The sequence below is a fragment of the Scophthalmus maximus genome, chromosome 16 (genome assembly GCF_022379125.1).
Source record: "Scophthalmus maximus strain ysfricsl-2021 chromosome 16, ASM2237912v1, whole genome shotgun sequence".
NCBI classification, from domain to species: domain Eukaryota; kingdom Metazoa; phylum Chordata; class Actinopteri; order Pleuronectiformes; family Scophthalmidae; genus Scophthalmus; species Scophthalmus maximus.
Genome location: NC_061530.1, coordinates 11,150,175 through 11,177,500, shown reverse-complemented (window position 1 = coordinate 11,177,500; position 27,326 = coordinate 11,150,175). Strand labels below are relative to the sequence as shown.

General features: G+C 44.1%; 3 protein-coding genes across 8 annotated transcripts in view; 1 reads left to right on the top strand and 2 right to left on the bottom strand.

Moving 5' to 3' along the window:
* Positions 1-2,858: 2,858 nt before the first annotated feature.
* LOC118287524 (enkurin-like) lies at positions 2,859-6,568 on the bottom strand. 3 transcript variants are annotated; one of them, XM_047327644.1, is made up of 7 exons: positions 6,429-6,568; positions 6,072-6,324; positions 5,703-5,849; positions 4,459-4,604; positions 4,117-4,361; positions 3,725-3,871; positions 2,859-3,414 (listed from the first exon to the last, which is right to left on the bottom strand). In XM_047327644.1, exons 4-7 carry the CDS (start codon positions 4,598-4,600, stop codon positions 3,241-3,243), a joined length of 708 nt encoding a protein of 235 aa, XP_047183600.1. In that variant the 5' UTR covers positions 4,601-4,604; positions 5,703-5,849; positions 6,072-6,324; positions 6,429-6,568; the 3' UTR covers positions 2,859-3,240. The 3 variants fall into 3 exon arrangements, with proteins under 3 accessions (XP_047183600.1, XP_047183601.1, XP_035468705.1); XM_047327645.1 differs by having other exon boundaries at positions 6,072-6,308; XM_035612812.2 differs by lacking the exons at positions 5,703-5,849; positions 6,072-6,324; positions 6,429-6,568 and adding an exon at positions 5,257-5,563.
* Positions 6,569-7,348: 780 nt separating this feature from the next.
* LOC118287523 (enkurin-like) lies at positions 7,349-24,726 on the bottom strand. Of its 3 annotated transcripts, XM_047327642.1 has the most exons (7): positions 24,614-24,726; positions 19,639-19,811; positions 9,736-9,870; positions 9,446-9,582; positions 9,129-9,367; positions 8,523-8,699; positions 7,349-7,761 (listed from the first exon to the last, which is right to left on the bottom strand). In XM_047327642.1, the coding sequence occupies exons 3-7, from the start codon at positions 9,813-9,815 to the stop codon at positions 7,516-7,518; spliced, it is 879 nt and encodes a 292-aa protein (XP_047183598.1). In that variant the 5' UTR covers positions 9,816-9,870; positions 19,639-19,811; positions 24,614-24,726; the 3' UTR covers positions 7,349-7,515. The 3 variants fall into 3 exon arrangements, with proteins under 3 accessions (XP_047183598.1, XP_047183599.1, XP_035468704.2); XM_047327643.1 differs by lacking the exons at positions 19,639-19,811; positions 24,614-24,726 and having other exon boundaries at positions 9,736-11,059; XM_035612811.2 differs by lacking the exons at positions 19,639-19,811; positions 24,614-24,726 and having other exon boundaries at positions 8,553-8,699.
* ntn2 (netrin 2) overlaps positions 11,073-27,326 on the top strand; it is a 44,696-nt gene continuing 28,442 nt past the window's right edge. Inside the window, exons 1-2 of one of the 2 annotated variants that reach the window (XM_035612809.2) lie at positions 11,073-11,248; positions 24,641-25,881. In XM_035612809.2, coding sequence (XP_035468702.1) covers positions 24,831-25,881 — 1,051 coding nt within the window. In that variant the 5' untranslated portion in view covers positions 11,073-11,248; positions 24,641-24,830. Of the gene's footprint in view, positions 11,249-13,850; positions 14,213-24,640; positions 25,882-27,326 lie in introns of those variants that run through there. The other variant, XM_035612808.2, reaches the window with a different exon arrangement.

Genomic DNA, 27,326 nt, shown 5'->3' with positions numbered 1-27,326 from the left:
GATGACAGATTGATTTGGTCATTATTCACTATCAGTGTGCTTGAATTGAACCACCACCATCATCCACTTCCAGCTCACTGGATTACAACTAATTCATAAAGCAGGTCTGTAGCCTTGGGTGGCATTGTTGTGGCCGTGTAATTTATTAGCTAATCGGAAAGACAGTGCCAGATTTGGCTGCTTATGAATGTCAAAGCGGAATGAGAACCAGGACGTGAGCTTTCATTAGAGTGTTTTCGACCCTCTCGCTCTCGCTACATCTTCAGAACACACATAGAGTTCAAATGGGAACTCCCAAGCGCTTCCAGCTGGCAACACTTTGGGATAATGATGCTGGATTCCACACAAATGAAGGGACCAAATACCACCAGAGTTACCTGAACCCCCTTCTCAATGAGCAGACATGCATACATGTATGTAAGAACACACACGTACTTCCAAGCGATCTTTTTTTCTCTGTGGGTTAATCACACATGCACTACACACCAACTGGGAAAGTCAATTTCCCCCCCATCATCTTGGACAGTCATTGCTGTCAAATGTAAGCGGCTAACCCAAAAATAATCTCACAGCAAGTCAACAGTAACCCCCCCCCCCCCACACACACACACACGCACACACACGTACACACTGAGGCCGGCACACATCCTCCGAGTCTTCAGGAGTGCAGATTGGGTTACAGCAGATTCCGAGCTGTGGCCTCAAGGTATCCTCATTTAAAAAACTCTCTGCGGTTGAGTCATCAGTGCGAGATGGGAAGAGACCACCTTCAGTGGGGTGATGTCAAAATGATGGATGGGACCATAATACTGGCAGAAGAGCTATTGATAGCTCTCTTTCCTTAATGTTGACACGCTGATACCGCACATCCCAAGACATGTGAGTGTGTGTGACACAGAGAGAGACATAGAGACTGTAGGCCTGCGCACACACACACGCCGGTATTATACCCATTAATATCTCTTCCGTTCCCACTCAGGCCCCAGCTCTTTGAAGTGGAGTGGCAGCTGAGCCCTGGATGAGTGAGTGTGTGAGAGGATGTATACAATAACGCCAACATGCCATCTTGACTTAAGATGAGTCGGCAGAGGGAAAGTAAACAGGCGGGGTTCCCCAAGCGACTGTCGCTATAAACAGGGGGTGTGCTGAGAGGGGCTCAAGCTGTTTATTTTTACAGAGACCTCGGTGTCATTTAAAGTGCCCTCAGTGCTCTCTCTCTTCCTCTCTCTGTGTCGCTCTCTCGCTATCTCTTCCTCTCTCCCTCTTTCTTTCTTTTGGCCTCATTTTCCCATTTCACCAGAGGAAATTAATTATCAGTCGGTTGGGTTCCAATGTGCCCCCTGTGTTTGGCCCCCTTCTCCATAGGTATATGGATCTGCAGTGAGTTTCACTTTCCTACTGACACAGAGTTTTCAGTGGTGAATTGAAGGCATCAGCAGGAGCCCACGAAAACAGTGAAGGTACCTCTGAAACAACAGCTCAAATTTCTGCTGTATGCCTTCGCGAGATACGGATTTCAGCTTTTGGAATTAATCTTATTCACTTGCGTGATCAGTTGCAAGTTATTGTGTGTCAGTGGCAATGTAGGAGACTGAACCCATTTTAACAAAAAGACATGTAGGGAGGGATTACAAAGGGTTGGAAATATTTGTTACTTTGTTTGTTGTTTGAATTTTTTACAATTCCAGGAATCTGTCTGGAGCCATTTATGTGGTTTTCAGATTCTGGAAAATGATATAAAAAGATGGAAATCAATAGTAGAAAAGCTGGGGATGATGACACCAATGGTCAAAGGCCTTATTTTAAGCAGGTGGGTTTTAAGGAGATTTTTTATTTTTTGTAACCAGGGATGGGGCATTGTGCATCTTTACCAGGATAGTTCCACTGGGTGGGGGCTACCACACTGAATTCTCAGTATGGAACATGGTTACATTCATTTATCTGACGTTTTTTTTGTCAAAGCGAGTCAATAGTGTCACCCACTGAGCTATAACAGGGCCTGTGCTCTGCATGTCACAAATACATGGCGTGCTGACAAGCATTGTTAAAACACTAATAAATATTGGGCTATATCCTCGTGAAGTTCCCAGAGTGTATTTAGACATTTACATCTGTTCTTACAAAGATGCTGTAAAAAAACAAAAAAGAAAACAAGGTCTTAATATTTTAATGACTTAATTAAGGTGTTGGAATCAGATCCAACATAGTGTGGAAATGTTTTGAAAGTGTTTTTAAAGCTAACAAAAGCGATGCCTGAGGGGTCGAAGTAAACTAGAAGATGCATTTCCAGCTGAGCGAATAGAAGTGTGAATGCTAATATACTGAAATGCATTGTAGAATATTGCGAAAAATGCATTTAGGATTTGTTGAAATTAAAGACAGTTGAGAAAGCAACACCAAGGAACCCCGCAAATAACTTCCCGTTAAACAAAAACGAATCTACTTCAGACAGAGAACATTGACGTTTATGGGGCTGTTGAAAGGGTAAACCCATGACTTCAAGAAGCACAGTGTGTGAAGGAGCTTAAGAGAAGCATTTTTTCCACTGAAAATGTTGACTTGTCAAACACTCGTGAGTGACTAATAATATTCAGGATGGCTGCATTTCATTCAAGTGGTTTAGTGTAGTGGTTCTAATGTGTCTGCTGGCTAAATGGAAAAGAGCACCATCAATGTCATTAATAACAACTGTGCTGCATTGAGAAGACTAGATTCAACTATTCATAATTCAAAGAATGTGAAATTTGAACCGTAACAGAATAGGTGAAAATCTGAAGAAGTAGATACAAATCAAACAGCTGAAGGTTTTCGAAGGCTCGAACAGATTGATGTGAAGAAAATAGCAATAATAGCATAAATGTCATAATTGAGCTTTTTTTTATTGATTTTCAATTGGTTGAAAAAGGGGCAGAAGAAGAAAAATCAGAACAGGAAAATTATATTATGAATGCTGACACAACATTCACTAGGAACTAGCATTGACACTGGAATTGCTGGTGACAATGCAGTGTCAATGTTGCGAAAAGAGAAGTTGAATAGAGGAAGAGAGAAGTTGAAGACAGTTGAAAAGGGGTTGAATAGAAGAAGATTGGTTGAAGAGCATTGTTCGACTATGCACCTCCTGACTTGTGTGTCATTCACTACTGTATTTCTTCACATGGGCTTGAGAGATAAAAAATAATGACTAACCTCATATTCTTGTAAGGTTTTTTTCTGAATTAATGAAGTTTAACCATTGTCTTAGTCTTCGGGTAAGTAGATGATTTTGAACCTCTCTATCAGGTTGATGTCGTCCTCCAGCTTCTTCATCTCCATTTCGACCCGCACCCTGTTCCTTTTCAAATGTAGTGTGTCCGTGATGAATGGGAGGCCCTGGAACTCATGGTTCAACTTCGCCCATTTCATCTTAAGGCCCTGGATAGTGGACGAGAGAGAGACAGAAATCAGTGTTGAAAATAAACTCAGCTCGATAATGAATATGTCAGGACTTTAGGCTTTTTATGTTCTAAACAGCATTCCCAGAGGTATTTAACACATCTAATTTCACTTTGCATATTCTGCAAGACTCTATTTGTACAAATAACGATCGGCCATAACAGACAGATGAAGAGCAATTTATCCTGACCTACTGGGAGTCAACAATTATTTTCAAAAATATTTAAATATATTGAATCGTCGTTCCAGGTGTCTGCTCTTTTTGTGAAAACATAGTTTGTTCTAGTACCTGAAGGATGGTTTGTCGCTCTGCGTGAGACAATTTGCTCTTGGCCTCCTGCTCCTGCTGGTCTTTCAGGAACTTTCCATGCTCCTCCCAAGCCCTCTGCATTTCTTCATTGCGCTGGAGAACATATTCAGGTACTGCTCCATAATCCTATAGATAGAAACAGATAATGGTCAATATGTTCACAGTGGGCCTATTGAAACACGATGGATCATTTTGTCAATAAAGAAAGGAATTTCTCTTGGTTCATCCACGTACTAAATATAATCTCTCCCTGATGTTGAAGGCTAAATTTGTGAAATAGGGACCTGCTGTTGGAATTGACATTGTGTTTCAAGTTGTCTTCAAAATGTGTTTTTCTATCTTTTCTTGTGTGTTGTATTTTGGGAAAACACCTTTTTCTTGATATATTTGGGGACAAGTCCTGAATATTCAATGGGCTGCTTGTGTCCATTTCTGGTGTCCACAAAGATTGGCTCTGGCTTCTTTGGAGCGACCTTGGTCGTCTTTGTACATTCTCCCTTGGTACTCTCTTGTTCCCTCTTGGTTTGGATGTCCACAGGTGCATTGTCCGTCCTCGCAGGAACATCTGGTTTCTTCCCAGCGCAGTTGGTACGGACAAATGTCAAGGACTGTGTTTCTGCGAAGATATATAAATATGAATATTCAATTCAAAACACAACCATTGCTCAAATGCGCACCCAAACATCGGTCATACTGTGTATAGAAATATTCACTTTCAGGAAGTTTGGGCTCTTGTGAATACTTCTTGAGGTATTTGTCTGGGGCTGACACCTCTACTTTCGCTGGCCCCATCGTTCTCTTTGGCTCCTTGTTTTTCACGGTCTCAAGAGCAACCGTTGGCCTGGACTTGGACATGTACCTGCACACAAAGCAGAGGAGAAAAAAAAGCTGTTGGCCATGGTTCTGGCCTTACAAGAGTGGAGACACTGGCTGTAGGGAGCAGAACACACATTCATAGTCTAAACCGATCATAAGAGCCTGTCCTATCTCTGCTAAGGCCAGAGGCTGAACCCTCGTCAAGCCTGCTGGTCTCTCTTCCTCGGGAGTTTGAAGTTTTTCCTGACCTACCACTCCGGCTCCGGAAATGTGAAGCCTGATGCCCTCTCCCGCCTCTCTGCCCCTAAAATTGAGGAGACCCAGTCCGGGACTATTCTCCCCCCAGCCTGCGTGGTGGCACCACACACTAAATTTCATTAAAGAGAGATTTTGGTGGCCCCTGCTGGATTGCTGCGCCCCCTGCCTGTCCTGTCGTAGTCTCTCTTCATCGGGAGGTTTGGACTTTGTCACCACTCTGCCCCCTTCTGCAGGTAACACCACCATACTCACTATTGTCGACAGATTGGACGTGCAAGTCCAATGTTTTAGCAACTTAAAGAACATTTGAACTGCTTCTTAACTAGCTTATGGTCAAACTGACTATGTACTGCTTCCCTAATAACTAAGCTCACTAGACTCATTAGACTAAGATAACAAACTTTACTTTTTGAATCTGTGCACAGCTGTCAACTTACCTCGGCGGTTTCTGAATTAGAACCTTTGGCTTTGGTATATGGTTGTAGATATTTTCTGGATTTATAAATTCTGCCATGTTGGATAATTTCAATGCAGGATTAAAGATTAAAAAATAAGAACTAGAACTTGGTTTTGGTGCTGTGTGAATGCTGTGTAAAGACTGAAATGTGAATGTGAAAAGACTGAGATGGTGACATCCTTTTACTGAATTGTGCTAAAGGGCACGAAGTCTCTGAAGTTCAAAGATGTTGAAAATCAAAGAAACTCAAAGAAAATGAAAGAGGGTGACATCACCAGCAATGGATTAATGACATCACACCTTTGGATAGAACCAGGCTAGCAGTAATGTCACCCACTGTCTAGGTTGAACATGTTCCCCTTTAATTTGAATGTGATGAGGTTCCAGGTGTCTGCTCTTTTTGGGAAGAATTGTGTGTTCTAGTACCTGAAGGATGGTTTGTCGCTCCTCGTGAGTCAATTTGTTCTTGGCCTCCTGCTCCTGCTGGTCTTTCAGGAACTTTCCATGCTCCTCCCAAGCCCTCTGCATTTTTTCATTGCGATGGAGAACATACTCAGGTACTGCTTCATAATCCTACGGATAGAAACAGATAATGGTCAATATGTTCACAGTGGGCTATTGAAACAAGATGGATCATTTTGTCAATAAAGAAAGGAATTTTTCTCAGCTCTACCATGTACTAAATATAATCGTTCCCTGATGTTCAAGGCTAAATCTGTGAATTAGGGACCTGCTGTTGGAACTGACTGAAGCACACAAGTGTCTTTTCTTGAGTGTTGTATTGTGGGAAATCACCTTTTTTTCTTGATGTGCTCGGTGACAAGTCCTGACTTTTCAATGGGCTGCTTGTGTCCCTTTCTGGTGTCCACAAAGATCGGCTCTGGCTTCTTTGGAGCGACCTTGGTAGTCTGTGTACATTCTCCCTTGGTACTCTCTTGGTTTGGATATCCACAGGTGCATAGTCCGGCCTCGCAGGAACAGCTGGTTTTTTCCCAGTGCAGTTGGTATGGACAACTTTTGAGGACTTTGTTTCTGTGAACACAGAATTCTGTGATTCATAAATATGAATAGTTAATTCATTTGAGTACAAAACACAACCATTGCTCCAATACGCACCCAAGCATTGGTCATATTGTCTATAGAAATACTCACTTTGAGGCAGTTTGGGCTCTTTTGAATACTTTTTGAGGTATTTGTCTGGGACTGCCACCTCTACTTTTGCTGGCCCCATCGTTCTCCTTGCCTCTTTGCTATTCATGCCCTCAAGAGCAACTGTCAGCCTGAACTTGGACATATACCTGCAGATAAAGTAGAGGAGAATGAACGTTTTATTTCAAAATCATTTCAGATACATAAAAAATTATTTCCTTCCTTGTCACACGACAATTACAATATCTTGTCCACCATAAATAGCATTAATTCACAATTTAGAGTCAAGTTCAAGAAAGGAACAGTAGTAAGAATATCACATCCCATGTATATATGTAAAACTTAAAGGCAGGAGTTTCACCTGTTAGAGCACCTTAGCAACTAATTAATTACTTCACCATTTAGCTGTTGCAGTGCTTAAATGAGGCTAAAGCTCAGACTATTAGCGAAGGCTGGATATTTCTTACGCTATTAATTTAAGTTTCTTATCCATGTCCAATGTTTTGGCAATTTATTCAGTGAGTTTAACTGCTTAAGCAGATTATGGTCTAACTGACTGTGTTCTGCTTCCCGATTAATAAACTCACTAAGATAACAAACTTTAAAAATGTTCAAGGTGTAAACAGCTGTCGACATTGACATACCTCTGCGGTTTTGGGATTGGAACCGTTGGCTTCGGTATATGGTTGTAGATGCCTTCTGGTGGATTCATAACCTCGGCCATGTTGGACAATTCCGATGGAGGGTTATAAATTAAAAATTAAGAATTAGAACTTGTATTTGTGGCTGTGTGAACATCGTGTAAAGACTGAGATATGAATGTGAAAAGACTTCAGATGCTGAAATGCTCTACAGAATTTTGCTAAAAGGCATGAAAGCTTTGAAGTTCAAAGTTGTTGAAAATGAAAGCAAATCAAAGAAAATCAAAGCAGGTTTGTTTATTTTTTTTGAAAATGAAAGCATGTAACATCATGCGATGTTGTGTTGTACATTCTCTTAAAAAAAAAAAAAAGAAGGAAAGATTGAATCCCTTTTTTTCCCCATTAACTCATTCCATCTTGGTTGTGATCAGCGAGCAAGGTAGGTTTATTTAAACCCGCTTGACATTTAAATGAGGGGAGGTGAGGAAAAACAGTTGGGTAAATCTAAGGCCATGCGTTTTGTTTTCGTGTTCGGGTAAGTAGGTGGTTTTGAACCTCTCTACGAGGTTGATTTCGTCCTCCAGCTTCTTCATCTCCATGTCAACCCGCTCCCTGTTTTTGTTCTGTGATATCAAGTCTCTGATGGTCGGGAGGCTCTGGAACTCAGGGTGAGACTTCTCCCAGCTCTTAAGGCCCTGGATGGTAGACAAGAGAGAGGGATGGGAATGTGTCAAAATAAACTCAGCTCGATAGTGCATATATGAGGATACAAGCATTTTATATTCTAAACGGCATTCCCACAGGTTATATAACACGACTAATATCGATGTGCATATTCAAAGACACTCTTTATAAATATATGTAACTATGAACCATACAGAGAGATGAACAGCATTATATCCCTACTATGAGTCAACAAGTATTTTCTAAAAACTGAAATATGTGAAATCATATGATTAATTTCCTCTGCTCCATCATATGATTTATTTCCTGTGCTCCCCAGTCATTCCAGGTGTCCGCTCTTTTAAAGGGGGCAGTAGGCGATTCTAAAGCAGTACATGTTTTGTAAAAATCAGCGAATATTTCCTCAGAGTCCGCTAGCTGTCGGTTCTGTGTGTGCGCTTTTTTCCGGCACGGCCCTGGCTCTGTAAATGAAATGCAGTTGGTAAACATCACTCGTCGACACCTTAAAAGACATTCTAGTGGGTGACGCTGCAGTCTGCGGTTTTGGCCTAGTGGTTAGTGCATCCAGTCTCTCTTACTGGAGATTGTGGTTCGCAGCCCGGCCAGAGCAGTAAAATCACAACAGCAACAAAGAGAGAGACAAGCTTATTCCAAAATCGCTTACTGTCCCTTTAAGGGTGCTACACACCAAAGCCACGGTCTGCCGTCTCTACTGTCAAAATCATTGGCTGTCAATGTGTGTTGTTTGACGTGGTGTTGGTTGGGTACCTACCTTTAGGAAAACAATTGTCTTTTCCAGTACCTTGAGAATGTTTTTTTGCTCTGCGTCAGTCCATTTTTTCTTGGCTTCCTGCTCCTGCTGTTGTTTCAGGAACTTGTCGAACTCCTCCCGAGCCCTCTGCTTTTCTTCATTGCGCTGGAGAACGTACCCGGGCACTGCTCCAAAATTCTACAGATAGAAACAGGAAATGGTCAATTTTTAAATCCAGCATTCGGCCTTTTCAAAATCTGTGTTGTGCACCCGCATGGTATACTATTGATGATGCCCTCAAAGTACCAATGCAAATACTTTTCAATAGATCTTAGACATGTTTTTTTTTCCTGTCAGTCATGCAATCTCTTCCCACACTCTCAAAGTAACATGCCAACGATTTACCTGAGCACACCTCATTTTTAGACACACCCATCAACGCAGACATCAGGGCAAATTTTTGCTACTACGGGAAAATGAGAGTTGTGTCGGTCTGAAAATAGCAATGTAGCAAGTAGCAATACATTTTGGCTACTGCAGGGTTAAGATAGGGCTAAATGGGTCTTAAGTTGTGTTCAAAATGTGTTCTTCCAACTTTTCTTGAGTGTGTTGTATTGTGGGAAACACCTTTTTATTGATGTGTTTGGGGACAAGTCCTGAATTTTCAATGGGCTGCTTGTGTCCCTTTCTGGTGTCCACAAAGATCGGCTCTGGCTTCTTCGGAGCGACCTTGGTCGTCTGTGTACATTCTCCCGTGGTACTCTCTTGGTCCCTCTTGGTTTGGATGTCCACAGGTGCATTGCCCGTCCTCGCAGGAACAGCTGGTTTCTTCCCAGAGCAGTTGGTACGGACGAATTTCGAGGATACTACAGATGAGTTCAAAACACAACCATTGCTCAAATACGCACCCAAGCATTGGTCATATTGTCTATGGAAATACTCACTTTCAGGCAGTTTGGGCTCTTTTGAATGCTTTTTGAGGTATTTGTCTGGGACTGACACCTCTACTTTTGCTGGCCCCATCGTTCTCCGTGCCTCCTTCTTCATGCTCTCAAGAGTCGGTCTGAACTTGGACACGTACCTGCAGAGGAGAATGATCAGAAACAGACAATAAGATTAACGTCTCCTTCCATTTGAATTGCTTGCCTATGGTCTAACTGAGTCCTTTGACTAGTACTTTAACAAAATGTATATTTTCCAAGCTGTAAGCAGTGGTCAACAGCTGTAGACATACCTTGGAACCGTCGGCTTCTGTATTTGGATGTAGATGCCTTCTGGTGGATTCATAGCTTCAACCATGTTGGATGATTTCATCAAGGATCAAAGATTTAAGTATGAACTAGAACTCGTAGTTGCGGCTGTGTAAAGACTGAGATGGTGAAACGCTTTAGTGATTTGTGCTTTAAAAGGCACAGAGGCTCTGAAGTTCAAAGATAGTGAAAATCAAAGTAAATGAAAGCGGGTGACATCACCGGCAATGCAGTGATGACATCACCGTTGTCACTGTTGGATCGAACCAGGCCAGCAGTGATGTCACACACCGTGATAGGGTGATGTGATAACTTCAGTTTTAGGCGCTCAGTTCTTATTACATAAAGCTTTTTGTACCTAAACTTACACACTCACCCATGAGCCAATTACATCAGAGAGGAAGATGGGTGGGTGGTTTTTTTTTCAAATTAGTGTAATAATTTCTATTTTAAAATACAACATTTCTCTGTGGAAAGGGGTTCTCGGTCATAAATTTGCTCGTATTTTATTAGAGGGCTGGAGAATGGTTGGATTTGATTTAATATCTGAGTTTTAATCTTGTGATTTATCTGTTGACTGCCGTCGCCTGTCATTATATTGCTAACTGCCCTAGGCCTTTTATTGCGGTTTTGCCATGTCAGACTAATGTGTTTTTTATACACTGACTGTGCATGCTTGTTAGATCTGTGCTGCTGCGGTATGTGCTTCAGCTTGTGTCTAACACAAATATGATCTTTTATCTTCATTATTGTTCTGCATGCCGAAAAATAATGGAAAAACTTGAAATTACAATTTTATACATTTCTTTTTCATTCAAGGATGACTTTGTAACATCTGTCCAGGGACTGCAGATGAATACTATAGCCTATTGGCTAAATCTGGAGCATTTACGGTAGTGTTCACAAAGTACATTGTCCCAGTTCAAATGAATTAATAAAGGAAAGAAAATGAGAAACGGTGACTAGTGTAGAAACCAAGCGTGGCTCCAAGGTTGTGCAACTGTTCAACTACTGTGGACTGCGCAATCCGCTGCTTATGATTGTTTGTTTGTATTTATATTGTTTTTAACTGTGACACATTGTGTGTAATGTAATTTTTTTTTACTTGAATACTCTTTGATTTCATGCACCAACAAGGAGCAGCATTCTTAGTATCGGTGGCAATAAAGGCTCTGTACTATATTTGAATAGTCTGACTCTACATGCATTTCTCCACAAGAGGGCAGCCTTCTCCCGCTGAACGACTGAACTCTGGGGGGGCGGGGGGCTTTCCTCTGGACGAGGTAAGCATCTCTCCATGGGTCCCACAGCAGGGGTGCCAAAAACTGAAGCGAGGAAAAAGCCGGAGGGTGACATTTTCCCGCCGCAGGGAACCTGGTGCCGAGTCCCCGGGCTTTGAATAAACGGACCGCTGGGACCAAATCAGCAGACTGATCCAATCGCAACGACTCCAACGGACCGAGGAGAGCTCCCCTCTCGAATCCCATCCCACAGCGAGTGAGTGTGTTGCCGGTTGTTAAGTCTTGCTCTCTGTCACTCGGGCTCTCTAATCTCTCCCCCTAGCAATTAGAGAGATAATCTGCCGAGATTATTGCCTCGCTGGCGGAGCTTCTTTTTCTTTTAAATTTTGATTTCACAGAAATGCGTCTCTCTGGCATAATGCACGGAGATGGATACAGCCGAACCTCCATGCAGCTTGGGGGAGGTTAAACCTGACAGCATCTTCAAGCTTTCTGTCCTGTCACGGACTTGAAGATTTGCAGTGTTGTGTCCAATTCCAAGAAACTCTGCTGGACCAAATTATGTATTTTTTTTAAAAAAGCCTGCTGCAATTATTTATTTTTGTTCTTATTTACTGGCCTACTTTCTCAGTTGTCTCTGGAGCATTCCAATTGAAAACAGGGAATCGAGAGATAAACGTGGGTCTATACACGCCACAGGGGTATTTCACAGAGTTCATGGAAAATGGGAATAAAAGTAAAGAACGGGGAACTATGAAAAAAAACACAAATATATCAAATTAGAGCAGGATGATGAAGAGTCATTATAAAACTAATATAGACTTCGTGTAAGACCATGAAAAGATAATTTGGGGGTTCAGCCTGACGCCAGAAAATCATTTTAGAGGAAGAGTCGAATTTCACATGAGGGACTGGTCTTAGACAAATAAAGGAATACAACATTTGCACAGAGGGCCAGAGGAGCAGAAGGAGTAATAGCAATGAATAAAGATGGGGGAAGATAAATGTGCAGAGATGGGAAGTTTAAAGGATGAAAAAGAAATCTATAGATTGCTGGAGTTCATTTCATATACTGCACAATATACTCTCACTTCCTCTTCGTTGGTCCTTCATGGCTCGAGTTTGATGACTTTTTGGGGGGGCTTATTTTTTTTTTTAAATTATTATATAATTTTTATATCTCATTTTGTATTCTTGTTTTGTATCAGTCTGCTCATTGACGTCATGAATCAGAAGGAGATTGCAGGTGGAGGTGTCACGCGCGCACACGCGCAGGCGGAGGAGGGGGCTCGTGCTTCTTATTTTTTCAATTCTCCGCGGGTTTGAATGCACGTTTTAACGGCCTTCGTTTGAGATTAATTGTTGGAATAAACAGGCACCGAAGTGAAGCTCGGTCCCGGTCCCGGGCCCGACCGGGTCGGTCCGAGCCGGGCCGGGCCGGGCCGGGCCGGGCTGTCCTCCCCAGTGGATGGTACCGTGAATACAGGAGGAATGTTGATCAGCTTACAGCGGAGCCAGGAGGCGCTCGGGATTTGATCGGCCGTGATGCTCGAGCACTGACCGGGCAGGGGCAGGCTGCACCTGCAACAACACGCACAGCAACACGCGGCTGTCGCCTCTAACTTAACGGGAATTATACAAAAATCATTTTAATAAAACGGATTGCGGCCGTCCTCGCAGTTCTGCTGGGCTGCTTTTTACAAGGGTAACATGTGCGGATTTACAAAAATAAGTAGCTCTGGTGCTCAGATGTGATTGGCTGAGACAATCCGGCAAAAAACCAAAAGAGCACATCAGTGTCCTCCAACAAAAGTCACCTCTCATGTTCGTTAATTGCTTTGAACACGTCGATTCTAATAAAAGTCGGTTGGCCACAATGGAATGAGATCTTTTGGTTCTAAAGTCGCTGTGAACCAGGGAGGCCTCATGTCCAGTGCGCTTTTACGCAGACTCTCCCTCTGACAGCAGGCGATGTGAAACTGCAAAAATGCATCGTGACAAACCACATTTTGCTGTTGCTCCTTAACCGTCACCACTAAGAGAAGGGCACAAAGCCATGTGAACACAGTTAATGAGTTAATGTGCTGCTGTCATGGCCTAGGGCAACGTTTTCTGTGCCAACATGAACCTCTCTCTCCCACACACACTCTCTCTCACTCACTCTCCCACACACACTCTCTCTCACACACACACACACCGCAGATTATTCACAATACCATGATATATTTAATGTGATGCCCCTTTCATCATTATAAATCAATAACACAATCAAAACGTCCATATTTGTTTTTGTGCCTTGACGCACGAAAGGTATATACCCTAATTAGTCCCAACATGTGCTGCACTATTATTAGGATTAATAAGTTATTACGTTCAGCATCTGCCTCTTGTTTCTGCGGGCCCCCGGAGCCCCGCCATGCAGACCTAACTCTGCTTCAACAGGTTCAACGTTGTTCTCATTACGACCTCCATATGTCTGCCCGTGAACACGGCGGGACTGTGCGGGGCACTTGGGGGCAGGAGGCAGAGTAACAATCGGTCCGTAAAGCGGCGGAGGTATCTGTTGTAAAAGTGAGACCAGTTGTGTTGTTTGAGGGGGGGGGGGGGGGGGGGGGTTCTGGAAGCAAGTGGTATAGTTTGATCAAGTGGTTATTTTCGTTTGCGCATTATTTTGGCTACAAAAACAGACTATGCGCATCACCAAATTGCTGGTGAAATGAAACGTAGGTTAAGAAAACACGGTGGGGTTTTGGTATATTCAGATCCCCCCCCCCCCCCCCCCCCCCCCCCCCCCCCCCCCCCCCCTTTCTCTCTCCCCCTCCTTCTCTCTCCCTCTCCCTCTCTCCGTCTCGCACACATGGCTGGGGAAATCTGGGTTTCATTTTAATGGGGAGTAGCCTACCCAGGGCTCGCTGTACAACATATGGATGTGCCGGACGCGTTTCAGTCGCTCTGAGCTTCGTGCGCGCATGGGCGCAGTGGTTCCCCTCCTCGCAGTGTCCCCACTCTTTTGACTGTGTGACAGGCGCTTTTTTTCTTTCCTTCCTCATCTTTAATTAATTCAACGCGGCGTGTGCGCGAGGCGAGACACAATCTCGCATCCGGATAGTGCGATATACCTCACGGAAGACACCCTGAAGGCTAATTGGAGTGGACCCCTCTCTCTCTCAGTGGACGTCTTTTCCAAATTCGGAGACAGCGACAGTCACTTGACACCGGGGTAAGTTTACAATCCGCGGGTCACTGAGCCTGTTTCTTGCACAGAACCGGCGCGTCCGTGTTCTCGTGGGGAGCAGATTTCAATTTTACGCACCGCGTCGGGGAGTAGTTCCCCTCGCGGCGCGTGTTTGGAGACGGGGCCGTCTCCAAACACGCGTTACCTGCCATTCGCTGTGAACCAAGACCGGCCGCTGTCACTGTTTCATTACAGCCCGAGGCTGCACGTCGGTGCGCGGGTCGCGGATTCACCGGGACGCGCTGGATCAGAGCTGCGGACTCCACAGACAGGTGTCAGCCTCCTCGGCTTACACCTGGCCCGTGGGCCACAGCGGGGGGGGGAAGCAAGAAAAAAGCAAGAAAAACAGCCCGCGCCGAGGATTTAATACGAGGTACAAGAGGTGGGTTATGCGGAGCCAGTGAGCTTTAATAGCGACTTGGATTCGGAGCCAAGTGCAGATGCCAAAGCAAGCAGGGCGCTTCTCGGTTCCCGTCTTCCTCGGCGCTGCCCTCGCCAAGTCTCCCAATGCGTTTGTCACTTCTAATATTTTCCCTTTTCGCTTTGACGCCGCCAGATGCAAAACATTTGTGTGGAGAAAAAAACTAAAAAAATCTTATTGGCAAATATTTTTGTCTGTTGTTAATAAGTCACAACAACTTTTTAAATGCAGCACCGTGCCAAGTCCAAAAAACATGATTTTTTTTTCATTGGGGCTACTGAGGACTGAAAGGTTAAAAGAGAGAAGCACAAGAACAATGTTTCGAGTAGTGTCCTAAGAGTAAAGTGATTATATTATGGGGTTGATTTGGCACTGAAGTCCATCGTGGGCAAGGTGGTACAGTAAACAATAGCTTTGACAAAAAAAAAATAATGAGCTCCACCCTCTGTAAGAGCATCTACTCTCCAATCTCAAGCAGCAACAAGCATGGAAGTGAAAGCAAGAGTCCCACACAGACTGCTTATCTTAACTGCTTCAATAGACTTAGAGTATGCACTGAAACAGTGTCAGCCACTTGACCTACTTCTCACTCACTGCAAACGACTGGAATCAGTGCACGCGGACGGCCTCGGAATCCTCTGTTTTTTCCAAGGTCAGAGAGGATATGAACCACCAGGTTTAAAGCTGGGGGGAAGTGTTTGAGTTGAATTTGTGTGTGTGTGTGTGTGTGTGTGTGTGTGTGTGTGTTGAAGCGAGGTGCTGCTCATGTGGAGCACCGCTGACCCTTCCCCTGTTTGTGCAAATTAATCATCATTATTTAATTGCATCACACCCTCCTTCCACAAGTAACAGTGAGGGGGGTAGAGCCAGGAGCTGCTGAAGGCACATGATGTGGAAGCTAATCCAAAGCAACATAGTGTAGATTTTTTTTCTCACTCCTATGTGTGTGTGTGTGTGTGCGTGTGTGTGGTATTTCTGAACCCCAGAGGAAAAGGTGGATGGAGATGGAGAAAAGCTGCAGAAACATATCGGCAGATCATTTTCATCTGCTTTGAAAAGCACCGATTCCTCGGGACTCTTGGCTCTGTCCACCTGAGCAAGTAAAGTCAACACTCTCCTGCTGTGTTTTTCTTCTACGGCTTCAAGAGTTTGACAGGGCAAAGTAATGCTATAGATCTCTCTTTCTGTCTGTCCTTCCTCGGCTGTTTTTGTTGGGCGTAACCGTCCATCCCATCATTGAGTCAAGCTTTTGTCATTTTGAACAAACTATTCAAGCCCATTAAAAGAAATGAGCGCAGCTCATCAGTGGCCCTGATAGAGCAGCCACAGAACTCAAATATCAGGATGACCACCTGGTATCACACAGCTGTTTGTCAGGAGGCACCATATTTGGCTCTGACATCCAATTACACGTATAAACAACCCATGCAAGACGTGCTTTTTCATATCCGACTGAAGATTGAGGTGGTGTGATAAAGTACCCACATAACACAGTAACACATTCACACGCTCGATGTCTTCGCTTCAGGTGGAAGAATGATGTTGAAATGCTGTCTTACCACTAAGTAGCTGTGCGTTTTTGTCGTTGAGTGAAGAATTGTGTAATTGTGTGTGTGTGTGTGTGTGTGTGTTTACCTTTCCTGTTAAAATACCCGTCATTCGTCGCTGTGACACCCAAGATGTCTCTCACTGTGGGAAGAGGATCGAGGGGCAAACATTCACATGCTTCATCCTGCATCTTGCTGCACCCTGCCAGGCCTGCATGTGTCAGCCACACATTTCCTCCAGATGCAGAGGTGTGTGTGTGTGTGTGAGGTCTGCATGTGTGTTCCTGTGCCCGCTCAGTACCTATCACTCATTGACTGCGATGGACAAATAGTCATTGTCCTTTTGTGTCGATTGCGAACTCAAAAGTTCTCAGGTGTGATGGGCAAACAGCTGATTTCTACACTGGCGCTACAATAATTTACTTCCTGTCTGTTGTTTACAACACACCGGGTGCATCTTTGGCTATGGTGTCATGACAAGCATGTATGTGAGCCGCTAGCTCATCTGTTCATCGCTGAGGGAAAACTCTTAAAATAGCAAGCTGTTGCCCTAAAGTGGGCCAGCTCTCTGCTGCCATGCTAACCTGTGAACGGAGAGTGTCCTCCAAAATATACGACGGTGTCAGTCATGCCAGCAAGGGACCCGAAACGTGATATTTTTAAATTCAAGTTGCAAAGTCCCCTAGCAGCTGAAGTATTTATCGGACAGTAAGGTGATGTTGTAATCCTAGACTGCATATCAAATTGGACGTAGACTCCGGGTCTGCAAAGCGAAACCGATTTGTAAGTGTCTGAAACATGTATTCTCTTGGCTGACCAGCAGAGGGCGACTCCACTGGTTGCAAAAAGAAGTCGGATTGTACAGAAGTCTGTGAGAAAATGACTCAACCGCCAGTTTAAAGTCTTCAACACAGCATCATGTGCATTTTTTAAATTATGGTCCCATTCAGAGTAAAATAGACAATAAACCACGGTTTGCATTGGGACATTGGTACCGTGTCATTGACAGCTAGTACGGTCCAATAGGTGCAGGTGTAGCTGGCCTCGAGCTGTCAGTCAGACACCTCCTCCTCTTTCCTCCAAATATGGTTACTTCTGGTTTCAAAAAAACAAAATGGCGCTGGCCAGGATGCCAAAGTAGAGGCTTTAAAACAGCAGCAGACAAACCAATGGGTGACGTCACCTTGGGTTGCCACTTGGTTGTAATAGAGTGACGATTTGTGCAGAGCTCAGTGTGAAGGGACGGGTCAACAAAACATTGAGCAATTGAAGTTTGCTTCCAATCTCAAACCGACATTCAACGGAAAAAAAACAAAACATGACAGAAATTGTGGCCTTTAACCTTAACCACGGGTTTATTATCGCAACCATGATGACGACTGTCCGCTCACTCTAACCAAGTGCTTATTTTAACCTAAACCATGATCATACCCTGAACGTAGCAAATTGGGCTTTTTGCCTAAACCGAAACAAACCTTAACCGTATGTTGTCACACTACAGATTCATCTATGATTTTGAAAAGGCACAGGCAGATGATGCTGGCCTGCTGACAAAAGGCGTCATTTCAGAACACGATTCTGTGTGTTGCTTGTGTGCTCCACAGGGACAAACAACACATTTGCTGTTTAATTCGGAGGACTCGTTGTTTTAACGTCTGTCAAACCAACAGTTATTGAGGTTTGTTCCCCTTTTTCACTGGGAGCCAATTGATCTCTGACCTCCAAGCAAAGGTCACTAGCTAACACTGGTGTTGAGAGAGAGTGAGCAGAGGGGAGTTGAGAGATAGGGAGGAGAGTAACAAGGAAAGGGGAAAGGGAGTTGTCTGATGAGTCACAAGCTTTGGCATCCTTCACAATGTGCGGGCGCATTGTGAATCAGGCATCCAGCGAGCATGTGTTTGTCCGTCAGCAACGAGTGTTTAAGTGTAATGTACGCAACCGTGCGAGTATTCCAAGCACTTAATAAAATGATTTTGGTTTTTTTTTCCCCCCGTGAGTTCAAAGCAGGTCCGTGCTTTTTGGCTGTGGGGTAGAGGTTTCTCTTGTGCAATGGAAAAAAAACAGACTGTTTTCCTGTTAGGGGGGCTTTTTGGGAAAACCGCGGCTCTGCCTACCGCAGCCAGCCTTCAAAGGGCTTTGAAGGAGTGCTCACCTCTCCTCTCTTTAAACCCTTCCATCCCTCTAAACGAGCTACTTCCTCTCATATCCAGGAACACCTCGCCTGCCTCACCCCGACTACCGCTGTCCAACCACACTGCTGCAAAGCTGTGGTCAGGGTTATGCTCAGGTCCATGGGAAATGTTCAATCAAGGAGCCCTCAGTCCACCCACATACGCAGAAAACAATTTGGGAACTTTAAACTCTCAGCATTTTTTCTTGCATGTCTTTATCATTTCTGTAAACGTGCTGCGTGTTCCTCGTCCAGTAACAGACTTTAAGGAGGAATCGGGCTCTGCCCGGCGTTGCAGGGTTGTGGGTGTCATCTCTTTCTCAGGCGCATCTTGATTGCACAATATTTCTTGTATATCAAAACGTATCACAGCTTGACATAGGAGGCTATTCATTTTTTTCTGAACTGTTGTCCCTTTGCTCCCAAATCCATCGCTCTTGTCAGTTAAAAATCCAAGGCAACATTTTTAAATTGTGAAATATTTATACAGGACTGAAACCTTGTGCGATCTCTGTGGTAGCTTCTACCCCTGCTTTGATTTTTAGCAAAGATGCCACTGTTTTGGAGAACACACTGGCTCACTGTTACTTTCAGTGACACCCAAATAATAATGTCTCAGATGTGACTCAAATTAAATGGATTCTTATATGATTATTGACTTGGAGTTTGTGTTTTACAAAGGCACGATTATGTTGCAAACCCAAATATTATACTGTATCACTTAAGTTCAACAAATTCAATTTTGTTACTGATTCTTAGAACTCATTATTTTATAACTAACAAAAGTGTTCATTGTTTTTAAAATGATCTTTAGCAGAAATCTGTCTGATAAACCACATTTTTACATTCATTCATTGCACATTATTTTATTTGATCTATTAATAAAAACATAAGCTACTGCAGTTTCTTATTGTAGGAGAAAACACAATATCGTTTGGATGGGTTGGGACATAGCATCTTTGTAAAAATGAAACAGAACCATTCTTATGAATGCGTTTCTGTCTAATCTGTTTCTCACAAATTAACCCTGTTTAACCTTGAGTCTAGTGAGTCACAGTTGCCTAGAACTTTCTCCCCGCTCATGTTGCTTTCCCTTACTACACCTCCCCTTTTCTCACCAAACACACTCATCTCTCAGAGCACTTCATTGACAGAAATACACCACAACTTGTCCTCTCAGCACCCCCCCCCCAGCTTTTCTATGTCCATAAGTACAAAGATTTGTTGCTTTAGCACAACGTCCCGTCTGTGAATCTGTGAGAACCAGCCTGACCTCATATTCCACCTTGCGCTGTCTGTCTTCTCTCCTCCTGTTTGGTTCCAGATCAGGTTCTGTTGACGTGAAGAACTGCTGTCGGACTCATGGTCCAGCCGTGTGGGCTGGGCCACAGAAGCTGCTGCATTCCTCCGCTGGGCGTTCAGTGTTTCTCCGCACAGTGTCTCTCACTGTCAGACGCAGAGATGGAAAAGAGGCAGACACAATTTCTTTTATATGATTGTGATACTGTTTGAATCTTCGTCTTAACCCTCACGTCACTTCTGAACTTCTGTGGTGTTATCAGAATATTGCTGTTGTATAGCAACTAGCTCAGGTGGAGCAGTTTGCTCTTGATATAACAATACAGGGATGAAGCAAAAAGCGATTTTTTTTAAATAAAATTTTCCAGAGACACTGATAGAGCTTCTCAGTAGACATAAGCAGGATTAAAAAATGTGTCAGTGATCCTCCTGTTAATGACGCCCTCAGCTGTGAGAGTTGACCCCCTCCTGCCCTTGGCCCTCCCTGCTCCTCCTCCCCTTCGCCTTCTGCTAAGTAGCATCACATCGTGTGGAATCTATGTACTGACTGGATTTTCTGACTCTTTTTTGCTGCTCTCACTGTTCTTTTGTTTTCATACGATGGATCTTCCCGTGATGTTAATGAGAATGGAGGTGGCCCTGTTGTTAGCATATTCAAAAAGTCCTCCATGGTTCTGGGCAGCCGCTAATAACCCCACCAGGGATTACTGTACAGCAGGCTGGAGGGACAGCAGGGCACCAGTTGGGGCCTCAGCTTGCTGTCATCCGAGAGAAGCAACCCAGAGGACCACCATTCACTCCCGGTCCGAGTGGCCACCACGCCAACTCTCTAGAGCAGCTTGAAAGGCTCCCACTTGGGATACAAAGTGGCTCAGCTGTCCCTCTCCTATCCTCACCTCCCCCGGCGCCCTCCTCTACACCCAAGCCAAATAAAGCCTCTCAGCAACTTCTGTTTTCCTAATCTGTGAACTCTGACAGAGGCGCCCACGCTTGAAAGAGAGACAGCTCAACATGGGATGATCTCCCGGTGACAGGGAGAAGCTGAAAAAACGTTCCCCGGAATGTCTCTGCTGAAACCACAGACCACCCTGTCATCTTCCTGTTCCTGTCTTTCTCTCTCTCTGCCTGTCTTCCTCCCTGTCTCTGTTCCTCACCCACCTCTTTTTAATCTAATTTACCTTCCCTTTGTCCTCCATCATCCACCATCTCTAATTGGGCTGTCACGTTTGATTGAAACCATTGAATCTGCTGCGATTGCCAAATGGCCTGAGAAGTCTTTGTGGTAAAGTGCAACTTCTTATGTGGGGGAGACTTCCACTCTAAAAGCCCCTTAGTTTTTCATCCATTCATATACTGTGTTCATAATACTAATGGGCAAATTATTTAAAACCGGGGACTATAGCACGTCGGCACAAGTACATTTCCTGGCCATTAATTCACAGAGGAATGTTGCAGCGATGAATTGGCCGTGCAGTTTGTATTTATCACTTCACTCCGAGCGGCCGTTCACTTGGAAATGGCTCAGCATGCCACAGGATCTTTTATATACCACGGGGTGGTATAGGTTTGAGTGCTAGGGTCAGATCCAACTTTAAAGGCACAATCAGTGAGTGAAATGTAAACAGAATCACCTACCAAAAATAAAATCAACTGGAAGGTAATATAACAGGTTAACGCTTGAGTTATTAAAGGAATAGTTAACCTGTTCATGCTGCTGTGACATGAAGATCAATATCACTCTGTAACGAGACAGAATGTGTTCATTTGTGAGCTTGTGGAAATGTTGCATTTGAATAATGACAAGGAAGCTGTATCCCACTTTTTCAGTCTTGTGCTATACTGTAAGCTAAGCAGAACTTGTAGTGGTAACTTCATTATTACTGTACAGACGTGGGAATTGTATTGATCCCCTCATCGAACTCCTTGCAAGGAAGCGCTTTCTGCTGAAACCCTCAATAAACAATATAGAAAATAGTTATTTACATCAAAAATGTAAATACCTTTGTCGTCTGAAAGCTTCGACCTCTCCTCGGTAGATTCCTGAAAATGTTGCAACTGTAACCCGGCGTTTCCGTGTGATGCGTCGCTGTCTTCTTCGGCGACACAGATTCGTGGGCCCGCAGCTGTTGCTACTTCTACCACATTTAATGAAAGACAATGTCTGCCTCCACTTAGGGAAAACTTGTGGCTTGTTAAACACACTGTCAATGCTGAGAGCAGAGAATTTAAATGCTGAAACAGATTCTTAGTATTTCAAAGGTCAGCCAGCTACACTGCTGTGCTGACATCCTGGCAGAGCTTATAGATTCAGAGAGGCTTGTGGAATTGGCTCCTATTTTTGCACTTTTAATGGCGATATAGAATGAGTCTTCAGCTTTAAATAAAGAACAGATTTTTCTCCCACAGTGCAGTGAGTTGTCGGACTTGTCTCGGAGAATTGTTAACACAGGCTAGCATCTATTTCAGAGGGCACACAGAGTGGAATTAAACAGCCTTGTCGCTGTTCTCTCTCTGTTTAACCTACACGCTCATCTGCCAGACGCGCCTGACAGCACCAGACCCGGGAAGAATCTCCCAGCAGGCCCGGCAGCACACGGACCGCACCATATTTAGTCATCCAAAGTCCAGACACAGACCAATGCAGTCCTCCACCTTAATCTGTCTCCCCCTCTGTTTCTCCCTCCATCTCTCCCTCTCTCATTTTTTCATGTCCTTCCTTCAACCTCCTCCCTCCATCTCTGTCACTTTCCCTCTCTCTCCTACTGCTGACATTCATCTCTGTCCTCGCTCTCCCTCCCTCGAGTCATTTCTGCTTCATCAATGTCGTGCCCCTTGCTGTTTCCTCGTGTGGTCCATCTTCTCCTTCTTGCCCACTGAAACTCTTCGTTCCATGTGCCTGTTTGTCCTCTGTTTTTAGTCACTTGTTAGTGTCTGTACAGCTGCATTTCTTATACCATTTTCTTACTTCCTTTCACTCCCTCAAAACTTAAGTTTGAACAATTCACTCTGTTTCCATCCGTTTTCTTTTTCTTTCCTCCCTCACCTCTCATAATTTCTATCCCTTCTTCCCCACTTTTTCTCCCGCCACCCCGTCTCTCTCAGAGCCTCCCCACTATCTCTTTTTTCAGATGAGCAAGCTGCTGATAGAAGCTGGGCCTGGATGCTAATGAGTTGCTAATTCTATCAGCCGCCCCTCTCCGTGTGTCTCAGTGGGTGTCAGGCCTGCCAGATTTACCACGGCCAGCCTCCTGATGGAGTGCCTTGGCTGATGAACTCCTGCCAGCGTGCCCACTTTAACCTCCTTGTCCTCAGACATATGCCATTGATCCATGTCCTTATCTGTCCTACTAAGGCCCAGACACACTCCAATCATTTATGAGCAGGCCCATTCTCTGCAATCCATTTTTCATATGTTGAATATTGTAACAGAAGTGATTTTTAAAAAAAAGCTTAGTTTCTTTGAGTGGGTACTTCAGGGCACGGTACAACAGATAACATTTATTTATCTCTCTAATCATATGTATAGTTCAAAATTAAGCAGGGAAGAATTATGAATATAGATTTAAAACTATAGCTTCCTCCCACTTTGTATGACTCAAATAAGAAGCAGTTGTACATGTAGCTTTCTTCCTCACTGTCTTTGTGCTCTAAGTAATTCCCTCACACTCTTTTTCTTTAATACCCAAACTACGCTTGAGGAGAGACCAAATGGTTGGGTTTAAGCACTTGAGCACAGAAGAGTGGTCCTATTTACCAGGCCACTGGTCTCCTTCTGGGGGTTTGCTAGCTTTGGACCCCTCACGCAAGAAAAGAACGAAACTTTTGTTTTTCCGACTCTGCTTAAATCTGTCTGTCTGCCTTCCCCTCTTGACTGAAGTGGATACAGAGGCGGCCTTTTGTTCTACCAAGATGAAGAGGGATGCTGTAGTGTAAGGAGAGTGAGGGTAGGAGGAGGTGGGTGGGATTCATTGTGATTTAATAAATACCTTGCAGAGAGGGTTGGGGTACCTTCTCAACCCCACAGCTGTCTGTTTTGAAATCGGGCTCATTTGACACCCAGGGATGTATAAGGGGGATTATGGAAGGAAAAGCCTCAGGCCATCCACTTCTCTTTCTCTGTTTTTGTCTTTGCCCCAAAGCATTTTCTCCTCAGCCTTTCTCTCTTTGGGACCGAGAGGCCCCTCGTCTTGCTGTGATCGCATCAATGATGTCATCCAGGTGCCCATGTTGACCCAGAGATTAAGAAAGGCTTGAATGGAGTCTCATAGGATCAGGTCTTCTAATACAGAGTATAATCCTCTATCTAAGATTTTTTTTTTTTTTAAATCTTCTGGTTCAGTGAGTGGATACAACGCTGTCTTCTCTAAGGTCAGCACTGTGCGACAATAGTGCTGCAGTAGTCGATTTCCTGTTAAATTCCTCCAAAACATAAGTAAGAGCTCAAACCTAGAGCCTTGTCCTCATATATAAAATAGCTTCCTTTTTTTTTCATTTTTTTTTTTCAAGAGCAGCTCTCAGAGCAGACGTTTGACAGGGTCACACACGGTCCACTGCTTTGCAGCATCACCGGGGATTATAGGGTGACTTCTGCCATGCTGCTCAAGCATGACCAGAAGGCTTGCCCAGTTTTGACCTGAATGGAAATACTGAATGAGAGGCCTGCATTGAAATTCAGGGTGCAGTCACTCGCAGCCGCTAATGTCTCTCTTTAAATGGTCACATCCTTTCTCTTGGGCCTCCCATCTAACTGTCTTGTCCTTTTGGAAGGCTTTGACTCGATGAAAATACTCTCGTTATTATACAAAAGGTCCAAATTAATTTCCTCTATAAGTGCAAATGTAATTTGGTTTTTGAAGATGCAAACAAACATTCTTATACAGTAGAGTTCAATTGCCGTCATTTTTCTATCTTATATCCTATTATGGTAAAAACATGTCAATGACACTGACCTTTCTGTTTATTTCTCTCTCTTGCAGGAAGGGCTCTGGTCAGTCTGAAGTGAAGGGTCACTAAGCTCGGACACTCTCCTTCCACTGACGCACAATTATACACACATCTGCGAAAAAACGACACTCACATTTACATCCATAGACACTTGGGTTTACATACACACATACTCACAAAGACTGATCAGTGCACAAACATAGATACACATTCACAAACAGGATGAGGGGACTCTGGAGGTACCTGTTGGGCCTGTACCTCCTCGTGTGCTCGTTTTCCACCCATAGTGCCACCAACCCCTTCGCAGGGCAGCAGACCCCTCCGGACCCTTGCTATGATGACACAGGTGCAGCCCGCCGCTGTATCCCAGAGTTCATCAATGCTGCCTTTGGTAAAGAGGTGATGGTGTCCAGCATCTGTGGCCGGCCTCCGTCCCGTTCCTGTAGTGTGGTGGAGCGGGGCGATGATCGGCCTTCCGTACGCACATGTCAAATCTGTGATGCGGCTGACCCTCGTCGTGCACACCCGGCTTCCTACCTCACAGACCTGAACTCAGCCCACAACCTCACCTGCTGGCAGTCGGAGAATCTGAACATTTCCCCGTACAATGTGACTCTCACCCTTTCATTGGGTAAAAAGTTTGAAATCACCTATGTCAGCCTGCAGTTCTGTTCACCACGACCTGAGTCCCTGGCCATATACAAGAGCATGGACTACGGTAAAACCTGGATGCCCTACCAGTTCTACTCTTCACAGTGCCGGCGTATGTACAATCGGCCCAACAAGGCAACCATTACCAAGCAGAACGAGCAGGAGGCTCTATGCACAGATGGCCATACTGACCTCTACCCACTCTCTGGAGGACTCATTGCTTTCAGCACTCTGGATGGACGGCCCTCTGGTAAAGACTTTGACAACAGCCCAGTTCTTCAGGACTGGGTGACAGTCACCGATATCCGTGTGGTCTTCAACCGGCCCCAGCTTCCCCGGGAGCTGGCGCTGGGAGCTGGCAGCAACAGCGGAGGGAGGGATGATGATCCCATGGCAGTTACATCGACGCTGCCAACTTATTTCTATGCAGTGGGAGATTTCCAGGTGGGAGGGAGGTGCAAATGCAACGGACATGCCTCACGCTGTTTGAAAGACAAGGAAGGCAAACTGGTGTGTGACTGCAAACACAACACAGAAGGACCAGAATGTGACCGCTGTAAGCCCTTTCACTATGACCGGCCGTGGCAGAGGGCCAATGCCCGTGAGGCCAATGAGTGTCTGCGTAAGTCCTTCCATCTATTAGTCATTATTTATGTGATTTGAATGTGTTTCATATTGTAGATCTACATATTGTAGATCTACATATGTGCCTGCAAGAATACAGTTATGTCAGTTTCAACAAATCATAGAATTAAGAAGATAAATAGAATTTATTCTCGTAGATAACAAACCAGTCTTTATAGAAATATCCTTTAACCTCAGTACATCTCTGTACTCCTATTGAGTGAATGGGACTAGAACAATGGACTGAACCCTGTTACACACACGTCAATGTGACTGCGATTCAATGTTTCGGATACAAACATTCCATTCTTAGTTCTTTGTTGGATAAGAGTCACGACCTTTTCACCCGTTCGTTTCAGGATATGATCAGAGCAATGTCAGGTCAGTAAAACAAGTTGAATTTAAATATATACAGGTGAAGAGTTCTGGTAGTATATATTGCTTGAGCAGGCAACTTTGGTAACATCTCTCAAAACACATGCCCGTTCTTTCCTTTCCTTTCCCATCAGCCTCTTTTATTTACTCTCTCTCTCTATAAGGCCTACTCTCAACAAAATTATGTTTTGTGAACTTTGCTATGAAAGGAAAAGAAAAAACGTCTCAAACAAGTCTAAACAGTGGATGCCAACAGCTCAAGTCATTGGCACACCACTGCAGCTAAGTCATCCAAGAATGTTATTTGGCTGTGTTCGCCTTTACCTCAAGACATGCTCTGTAAAAGTCATCCAAACGTGCTCTGAAAGTTTGCCAAGTAAAATTATGGCAATTTCTGTGGCAATTTGTGTTAATGTAAATGGATTACCTTTGCATTGGATTACAGTTGTCTATGATAAGGTTTTTAGATTTGATATTTAGCATATATATTAATTTCACGGGTGTACAAAGGTTTTAGACTCATGCCATGTAAGTCATGCGTTTTGAGCAGGAATTTGTTCTCTAATATGCCATGGATGTTTCCTTGGCGGTAAGTTTCACAGCATTTCTCTGTTAGTATAAATAGACATAGGTGGAACTCAATTCAGGTCAATTATGCTTGTCATAAAAATTTGTTAGTGTAGGAAAATATAACCATATTAGTAACCAATGTCCCCATTTTAACCTCTTCCCCCATAATGAAATACAATTACAGCCAAAGAGAAATAACAGGAGTAGAGCACAGAAAAATGTATTTTTCGAATATGTTGTAATTGCCCAGTTATGTTGTAATTAGCTGGCCTGGGACCATATTAAGCATTGAACAGTGCCAAATCTGTTCAAAGGGGACAACAAGTGACAGAGCCAGAGGAGCAAGGCCATTTAGATATCAGAACACTACCTATCTCTTGCTTCTCACCTGTCCATGGCACTCTCACTCTGTCGGCTCACAGATACAAGCACGCATACACCTTCGAGAACAATTTCCTGTAAATCCCTCAGTGTTTTCTCCCTCATACTTTCGCACAC